Raw genomic sequence first — 9,889 nt, forward strand, 5'->3', positions numbered from 1 at the left:
GCGATATTTGCGTGGATAATGTCTTTCATTTTTAACATCGGAGGGGGGAGGGGACTGAAAGAGGAGAGGGGAGAAGGGATTTAACACAGCAAGAGGCTGAAAGCGTGATAGTGTCCTCAAGATGGATAAAAACGAGTAAGTACACCGGCTAAACAATTAACAAAACGCCAGCAAGGGAGTTAGTTGCTGTAATTCTTATGTTTGGTGCCATTTTTAATATAGACATGGAAAGTATGTTTATCATCGATTAAGCAAACGCTGCGGTCTCGCTCTCTGCTAACAGCAGTCCGGTGGGGTCTCCTGAATCTCTGTCGCTCTCGTTTTTTTCCATTTAAACCACTGTTGCATGATTAAATGTTTCGTTTAAGCACATCGATATGTGTAGTGCATTGAAATGTGTTTTCAACGTAAGGAGTTAACCGTATAAAATACATGCAAGTATTTCTGGGTCGGTTTTAAAACGCGTTTACACAGAATCTCTAAGAACGTGACATGTATTTTACATTATTCGCCTTCATTTCACTGGATCTACTTTGTTCATTGAAATGAAAAAAGCCGGCTCTAAGTCTGAAGGACAACGGTCTTCATTGTCGTGGTGAAGCGACCCCCCCCCCTTTCTTTCTTGTCGTGTAACTTACGTAGAACTTGCGCATTTAAATTCACAATGCAGTGCAATTTATAAGTATATTTTTTATCACTGTTGCGGTAATGGAGGCTGTCATTGCTGCTTCGGGATTGCTCTACTTTCTGTTGTCACGTTTATGTTCTCCATACGTTAATGGAGATGTTATGATAGCTGCAAGCGTTCAAACAGAACAAAAAGCTGGACTTCCTTTACGTGTCAAAATAAAAGATAAACGTTTGCCCGACAAATTAAATTTATAAACAGTTACGACTTGTGTATTTGTTAAGTTTATTTGTTGCTTATGGTTTAAGTCAGTGTTTTTCAACCACTGTGCCGCGGCACACTAGTGTACCGTGAGTGATCGTCAGGTGTGCCGTGGAAATTATCCAATTTCACCTACCGTACCGTATTTTCCGGACTATAAGCTGCTACTTTTTTCCTACACTTTTAAACATGCAGCTTTTCTGTGGATTTTTCTTCAACCACCAGGGGGCTCTTTAGCAGGGAGTGAGTCATTGGAAGTCAAAATTGGAAATCAAAGAAGAACGCGCTAATTTTCATTTAAAAGAAGCACATGCTAGCAGCAGGCACGACGGAGAAACGTTTTCAAACTTGTATGATGCAGCTTCTAAGTTGAGGAGTATCGGTCTGGCAGTACAGGAGGGAAATAAAGCCGCTGCACGTAAACTCGGCGTGAACAAAACCGGATTTGGAGACGGAGCACTGCGTCCTTAATATATCCAGCAGTTATTAGGACACAGGTCTCTGCTGGGTCCTTATGGGAAACTGAGAGCGGCAGAGATACCAGCGGCCTGTAGCCCGGTGCGGCTGATATATGTAAGTTTCCAGGAGGGGAGAGGCGGGTTAAAAAAATTTGAAGGTACGGTTTATAGTATGGTGCGCTCATAGTCCGGAAAATACGGTAATTGGTCTTAAAAGATTTTTTTTGAAAACGAATTATCTGCAAATAATCCCATCTTTGAGTGTCTGCAGTAGTAGTGACTAGTGGCGTAGTCATGTAATTTTATTATCACTAGATGGCAGTAGGTACAGAGCATTTTACATTAAAACAAGAGAATTAGTGACGCATGACTGTTACTAGAATATGGCAAAAAAATATGGCAAACCTTCTAATAAGCCTACTATTTCTATTAAATATTCTAACAAATATATTATTCAGTCATTTCTGGATGAATCGATTTTTCTGATTAATTGTAAATTGTGATATTTCTAAACAGTGCTGCTATCTCGCCAGATCCCTCTTGAAAAAGAGATTATAGATCTCGGCTAGGTTTAATCTGGCCTTAGATGTCTATGGTATGGTCTATGGACGTCTATGTGCAAGTTGAATAGATGAATTAAAAAATCACTCTACCACTGTAAATTCATGAGCGCTTTCAGAAAGATAAATGTATGAAGAATTCATAGAAGATTAGTAAGAGCTAAATCGGGTATTGGAAAAAGTATCTGCCCAGTTTTTTTGGTCACTTGGTAAATATTTTGTTCCAATTACTGCCTAACATGAGATTATTACTCAAGTTAAAGACAGATTTTTTTGTCTTAATTTTTTTTGTGAGCTCATGCTACTGTAAAACATTGCATATTTATGGGTTGCCATTTGACTGGCTGGGAATAGAAATGTGGGAGGGGAAAAAGCATGGGGTGGGAGAAAGATGAGAATTAGAATAATCCCATGTCTTGTTAGCTGTCTTGTTAAATAACACCCATGGTGACAATCTTAAAATAATATTAATAATAATGACAAGAAAACTATTGAATCTGGCATGTAGTTATTAAATTAGAATTGAGTACTGAACTTAAGGATTGTTTTTCTGTTATTCGATTTATGAAATTGTAAAAAATAAAAAATAATGACTTTTGGAATAATGTCTGTTATTTGAGATAAACTAACAGGGTGGCTGTTCTGCTAATGTGTAGGGATGGCAATGGGTATCTTTCTGTCATTAAAATTTGAGGGACAGCTTAATTATATGTATTATTGTTATTGCTCCTTTCTACTCATCAAATTTTATTTTATTTTATTTTTTTACATTTTTTAAAATTAAATCAGGAAGAATAAAACTTTGTATGAATTAGTCCAAAATGGCAAACAATGGTATTATATTAGGCTGTGGCCACAATTTTATTTTTCTCTCATGCCACCAGAGGGGCTCCGTAGGAAACAAATTATTAAATGTTGATTTTTGTATTTACTAATTTGTTATAAGTCCATATGTTTAATTGTTTTTGTAGTTTCTAAACATCTGACCTAATTTCACTTTAGGCATTTCTAATGCCATTTAAACAAGGAAGTAATGAACACAAAATATCAGAATTATTAACGTGACAATTTTTATGTTGTCATATTAAAATGTTGATAGACTAAACGAATTACTGCGATTGGTGCTTCGTGACCTATATTGAGAACTCAACATAAATTTTTAGGACTTTTTTTTTTTTTTTTTTTTCCAGAAGCTTTTCTTTTGAAGTCTTAAACCTGAAGCGTCCGGTCTCGCTCCGCGCTGCTCCGTTTTTCCTGTGCGGATGTAGTTCCAACGGTGACACGCAGGTGGTGATGGGGCCGATAGCCGCGCGGAGCGATCTCCGCAGCTACAAAGAGACGATATGCTTTTAGCCGGGAAATCCCATTACAGGGGGTACACGCTTTAAAATGGTTGAAACAAAAGCGTGAGAAGCTCCAGACCAGCCTTTCAGATTGCAGCGACACGTTTTTCCAAAATCCGACCTGGCTGTTTGCCGTAACTTTTAGCGGATTCACTGGCCAGCCGCGGGGGAAATGGAGAAGAAAAGGTGGGATTGCTCTGCTCTCCCCAAAGGCTGGAAAATGGAAGAAGTGACCAGAAAGTCGGGTTTGTCAGCTGGGAAAAGCGATGTCTATTATTTTAGGTACTAAACGACTGATAACTTGAAGTACACCACAGTTGCACCATACACCGAGATTGCGGACGGAAGCAGACAGGAAAATGAGCAGGGTGGTCGGTAAAGAAAAAAAAAAAAAAGTTTTGAAGGAAAAGGGGAGGGAGTTGTCTGTTTTTGTGGGAGGACAAGCAGGCCACCTCCTCCCAGAAGGGGTTCTTTCAGCCGTACAGGCCCGCCTGGGCCTCAATGGTCAACAAAAGTCAGTGTGATCTCCGTTAATAATTCTCTCTGTGTCCCATTGAAGTCAAGATTTGTTCTCATTTAGCAGAGGAGAAGAGCAAGATGAGGAACAGAGGCAAGACAGGGGGGAGGCGGGTCGGTTGTATAGCTTGTGGTAGGCTGACTGTACAAATCATAACAGTTGACGGTTCTGTGTCATGTAAGATGCATTTGCATGAGATACTAGCACGAATCCACCCACCGTGTTTCTTTGTTGTTCATTGATCAGGCTTAGAGATACTGATGCTCCTTTTAGGTACAGCTCTGCCGTGTCTCCATTGTAAACACTAGGTGTTAGTTTTGCCATCTTTACTTTGTGTTCATTCATATCTGGTGGTACTTTTGTAACATTGTTCTGAATAATTGTTTTGTCATAATAATTTCTGACTAGTTTTACTAAAATTCTGTTGCTCTTCATTAGACAAAAGAACTTAATTGAGATTTTTTTTCATAAAAAAAAATACATTCATTTCTGTGATTTCAGCATCATTGCTCGTCTAGATGTGTAAAAATGCTTTTGTTGCACGTTGTTGTGGTTCTATGTGTGGATGTGATGTCTGAATATCAGTCTTAGTATAAGTATAATAATAGTATAATAAGCCTGTGTCTTTTTCTTTTCTTTTCTGGAGCAACAGTTTGTACTAATACGGTCATATTTCTCATCAGTCCATCTGGGAAGAAGTTTAGGAGCAAGCCTCAGCTGGCCCGTTACCTCGGTAACCAGATGGACCTCAGCTCCTTTGATTTTCGCACGGGGAAGATGCTGATGAGCAAACTGAACAAGAACCGCCAGAGACTGCGTTACGACAACAACAACCAGAACAAGGTGAGGCGATTTTAAAATTTAGAAATATACATACATGCTCAGATGTATACACACACACACACACACCCCACTGATTTATAGATGAATGTCTCTTAGCAAGTTGCAAAGACAAAAACCACACCGAGCTTATGGGATAGTTCTGGCTTGATATTTGACCCATCTTCCTAGCAAACACTTCGCTGTAAAGCATTTATAATTCATGTATAATTCATATATAATTCAGGACAGGGCTTCCCAAAATCTTTGCAGGAGCCATCCTTTTTCTTTTCTTAGACCAATGTTGATGTGTTTGGCAGCAGTGTCCTGTCTAGTTGAGATTTGGTTTAAAAATCTGGAGGGTATATCTGTTTATTTTTTGGTTTTCTTCAGCAAATTATCCCTATAGCATGATGCTGCCACCACAACGCTCAGCAGTGTTCTTGCATTTCAAAGCATTGCCTTGACTTTTCCAAACATCCTTCTTCTCATCGTGGCCAAAAAGTTCAATCTTTTTTTTTTCACCTGACCATAAAACTTTTACTCTTGTGGGAATTTGGCTTGTTCTCTGATCCTTTTTAATCCATTTTCTTTTTTATTTCCTTTTTTTTTTGTCTGGGTCAGATGGTTGAAACTTAGACATATTTCAGTGTTCAGATAAATGTAGGACTGATAAATGATCCCAAACACACATCCAAACTGGTTAATTAATAGGCAAAGGAGGTGCAACAAGCTTTTTTCTCTTAACAAAATATGTGAATATTTCATTGTGTTGATATTTGACACAACAGTTTTGTGTTTTTTAAGGACCCTCTTCATATCACAATTATACCGATGGGATCGTAAGCCAGGCGGTTTTGAGTGTTTGTTCACACGCAGCCTGAGAATGGCTCTCCTGTGTTCAGACCCATTACATGCAAAGTATAAGCAAGTTGAGACACAATGATGCAACCGTAATGCAACACTCTTCCTCAAATGTCGCTCAGAAAAGTTTTTTCATGCAAATTAGTTCTGCTTGATCTCAAAGCGGTGTGTTTGCTTTTAAGTGGACTGTTGTCAGAGTAAATACGACATGTGATCAAGTTTCATCCCCCTTTTTTTTTTTTTTTTAACAGAGCTGCAAAACAAACAGGACATTATTGCAGCTAAACCTTTGTTCCCAAACTGATTGTTTTCCTCTCAGATTTTTGTTGCATTATTTACAGAGTCCAAATCAGCCTTGCTCAATAATTCTTCCTCTATTCGCTGCTCCTCTCATTTCCCAGGGCAAACCTGACTTAAACACATCGCTGCCAGTAAGACAGACGGCCTCCATTTTCAAGCAGCCTGTTACAAAGGTTACCAACCATCCCAACAACAAAGTGAAGACGGATCCTCAGAAAGCCGTCGATCAGCCCCGACAGGTGAACAGCCCCCGGTTACAAGCGTCTCGCTGCTTTGCAAACCAGAAAGACTGGTTTCACACACACACACACCATGATGTGACGTATTAGGTGTCTAAATGGGTTAAAGTTTACTTTTGAATTTCCTGTATTGTGAGTTTACATCTGGGAACAACATTTTTTTTATTTTTTCTCCCCCAGCTTTTCTGGGAGAAAAAGCTCAGTGGTCTTAACGCGTATGACATCGCAGAGGAGCTGGTGAAGACGATGGAGCTGCCTAAAGGCCTGCAGGGTAAAACCGCTCGATCCGTTAGCCAGAGCGATGACGTCTCTGGAGAAAGTCGCCCTGAAAATGTCTCGACGACTCTCCTGCAGGTGTCGGACCGGGCTGCACGGACAAAACGCTCCTGTCGGCCATAGCGAGCGCCCTGCACACGAGCGCCGCTCCGATCACGGGCCAGCTGTCTGCGGCGGTGGAGAAGAACCCGGGCGTGTGGCTGAACACCGGCCAGCCCCTCTGCAAGGCGTTTATAGTCACAGACGAGGACATCCGGTGGGTTGTTGGTACCAAAACGATCACTCCATTAATTACTGCAATTGTGTTTCAAACAAAACAGTCGGATCTGAAATTACTTCCTGGTGAAACGTTTGGATTGGTCGGTTTCAGAGACATGCAGTTAAAAAAAGGGGAAATATCTGCTGGACTCTGGGAACAATGCTGCTTGTTTTACGTTTATATGACTTCCATTTAATATGTAATGCTCACAATCCAGCCAAGCTTGCTGTAACCCGATTGCTTGTTAGCAGTACCCGCAGCGACCGCCGGGTCTGTGCAGAATCCGCAGCATCTGCTCCGAGCTCCAACTGTCGCCTCCTAACGACTTCCTGTTGCGCTTGTGTTGCAGGAAACAGGAGGAGCTGGTGTACAGCGTCAGGAAGAGGCTGGAGGAGGCGCTGATGGCCGACATGCTGGCCCACGTCGAGGAGGCCGCCAGCGAGGGGGAGCCCCCGAAGGACGAGGGCAACGGCAGCGAAGACATGGAGACCGTATAGCACAGGTAGCAGAGGCGCTGACGAAGGCCCCAAAGGGGACCTGTGCCTTTAAATTCATTCATACGCCTTTAGGTTTTTGCAAGAGCAGAATTATCTGATACAGCAACTCAAAGTAGTTCACAATTGGGGAAATGGAAAAAAAAAAATTTTTCATTTTTACAATTATGTTTATTTTTTAACCAAAAAAAATCTGAAAAGTGTGGCATGTATTTATTTATTTTTTATTATTTAGCCCATTTTTACTGAGTGCAACCAGTTAGTTTCAGAATTCGTTTAATTAGTTAATTATAATTACCTTTTTCACAGTGTCATAATTTGAGATGCTGAATTTTGGGTTTCTCTTACCTGCATCAAAATTACAAAAGAGGTTTGGAACTAATCACTACGTTTGATTCTACATAACACATGAGATAACCGGCAAGAAATGCTGAACTTTTATGCAATATGAATTTTTTTATTTATTTTTTTTAGATGTGCCTGTAAGTACTTCTGACCCGAGATCATCCCGCCCGTTCATACCATGTAACAGTGGTGGCAGCATCATGCTGTGGAGACGCTTGTCCTCTGCTGGGAAGCCGATCAGAGTTGATCTAAATATAGGACAATCTTGGAAGATAATCCTGTTTCTTTTTTTTTTTCATAAAAATTTGTCTTGAATACATGTCACATTTTTACAGAATGTTTTTTAAAAAAAGTTGAAAACGATGTATCGTTTCAAATTTTGGACTATTTTGAGTCGATATTTTACATAAATCCTAATAAAACGCTCTGAAACCTTTGCGTCCGTTAACTTCAGGTTCATGTCTAGAATAAGTGGAAGAATCAGATTCTACTCGGTCGACTGGAGTCCAGACGAAAGAAACTCTTCCTAACTCTCTGGTGATTGTTTCTCCCGGCAGGTTTGCTGTGAAGACCGATTGGACTCATTCACCTCCGCCCCCCTCATCGTAAACACGAGTGTTAACCGTAGGATTTATATTCCAGTGCGGCGCTGAAGAACTGTTCTTTGGTGTCCAGTCTAGGCGTCCACTCACTCCAGAAGACCCTCGGCCGGCCGTTTTATTACCACCCGTGATCGTCTCCATCAAGTGGGACTCCGTGACTGTATTTTAGAGCGCAGATGATTTTTAATTAGTAAAGCAGACAACTATGAATGACTTAAATATTCAATATAATTTCCTTACAATGTGTCAAAGATGAGTGTTTAGTGTTAAATGTATTTTTTACTAAAACGTCTCAGATGGATTTGTGTTTTTTTTGTTGTGTTTTTTTTGTTGTTTTTTTTTTGCGACAATCATGTCAGATCCAAATGGTTCAGGTCAGCAGACAGCCGGCGTGTTTGCCCCCCCGTTTATTTCGGGCACCTTTTGAGGCGAATGTTTTTTGTATTGTACTGCATCTGTTTTTGGAAATTTAAAGTGAACTGTCTCAGCTCATCTTGTCATATTTTGTATTTAAATGTCTTGTTGAAATCATGCTCAGTGTTGGTTAGAGAAAAGGGGTGTGTGTCTTTAATTTTTTTTTTTAGCTTTCAGAGCATTTGGTGGTTTGGTTTTGCTTATTTTTTGTTGTTGTTTTTCATCACTAATCTGGGTGCTTAGAAACGTTTAAGAGTGCTTTTGTACATTTTGGTTCTGCTTTTTTTTTTTTTTTTTTTTTTTTTTTTTTTTGGTGTGGTATCACACACTCGCCGCCTCTTTTAAAAATCCATGCACAAAACCGGCGACGACAGATGGGGTGGTTTTTAATCCATCACTCTCCAAGGAGAAAGGGTTTTACAGTTTCCGTGCTGGCTCACAACATCCAGCTGAAATCGTGAAGTGCTCCACCCAACCTGAGCGGGCTGATTGCTGAAATGTGTAAAATAAATAAAAATTGTCACTATGGAAACAAACCTCTGCATTTTGTTCTTATGCACATTTTATATAGAGTACAGTACAAATGCTTGGGGAGTTAATTGGGACTAATTGTGAAATGCCAACAGAAAGTAGTGCATAATTGTGCTGTTTTTACATAATAATCTGAAAAGTGTGTCAGGCATTTTCTAATTTTTTTTTTTTTTTTACCTTCAGAAATTATTTTGCTTCAGTCACTTTATAAACTCAAACTAATATTGCGTTCCTCTCTTCTGCAGTTTTAAAGACAACATGTATTCTGGATTTTTATTTTTTTATTTTTTTGGTCTGGGCTTTGACTGGGCCATTCTAAGGTATAATTTGATTAGTCACGGAGAGCTACTTCTCTTCAAAGTTTCGACGAGTCTCTTCTGTTACACACCTGACGTGGAATAACATGTTGATGAGGGAACTCATCCATTTGATTCAGGTGTGTTGGATAAGGGACAGGCCTGCAACTCCAGCCCCTGAATGACACTGACCTGCAAGTTTTGGACGAATCCCTGCTTCAACACACCTGAATCAAATAATTGGTTAATGACGAACCTTTACGAAAATCTTGCTGACGTGGGACTTTTGAAGACAAGTTGTCTTTATTGTTTTTGGTGGCTTTTAGAGTAAAATCAGCTACATAGAAATCAATGGCAAAGGTTATTTATTATATTGATTAAAATAATAAAAAAAAATGTTTAGCCCATCTCCTAAAATCCCAATGTGACGAAATGTGGAAAAAGTTAAGTTGGTATGAATATCAGTCAAGGACCTTGTAGATGTTGTCCTCAGTATAGCAAATAGGTGCCACGGAGAGGGGGGAGAAAAATACTCAGAGCTGCTGCTCCTGAGTGTGATTTATCAATCTTTGCTCATCCATTTGCTGCAGATTAACAGTTAACCCGCTCGCCTCTTTATGTGAGTGTGGACAAAGTGCAAAACTGCCGTCAGCTGGACAGAGGCAGAGGACACCGGCCGCTCC

General features: G+C 40.0%; 1 protein-coding gene across 9 annotated transcripts; it reads left to right on the top strand.

Moving 5' to 3' along the window:
- Nucleotides 1-2: 2 nt before the first annotated feature.
- On the top strand, nt 3-9,882 carry mbd3b (methyl-CpG binding domain protein 3b). Of its 9 annotated transcripts, none has more exons than XM_007569168.2 (8): nt 3-135; nt 3,831-3,899; nt 4,451-4,610; nt 5,852-5,989; nt 6,170-6,260; nt 6,344-6,521; nt 6,874-7,026; nt 7,921-9,052. In XM_007569168.2, exons 1-7 carry the CDS (start codon nt 122-124, stop codon nt 7,019-7,021), a joined length of 798 nt encoding a protein of 265 aa, XP_007569230.1. In that variant the 5' UTR covers nt 3-121; the 3' UTR covers nt 7,022-7,026; nt 7,921-9,052. The 9 variants fall into 9 exon arrangements, with proteins under 9 accessions (XP_007569230.1, XP_016535724.1, XP_007569231.1 ...); XM_016680238.1 differs by having other exon boundaries at nt 3,834-3,899; XM_016680236.1 differs by lacking the exon at nt 3-135 and adding an exon at nt 1,548-3,532.
- Nucleotides 9,883-9,889: the final 7 nt, after the last annotated feature.

The sequence above is a fragment of the Poecilia formosa genome, unplaced genomic scaffold (genome assembly GCF_000485575.1).
Source record: "Poecilia formosa unplaced genomic scaffold, Poecilia_formosa-5.1.2 Scaffold237, whole genome shotgun sequence".
Lineage (NCBI taxonomy): Eukaryota > Metazoa > Chordata > Actinopteri > Cyprinodontiformes > Poeciliidae > Poecilia > Poecilia formosa.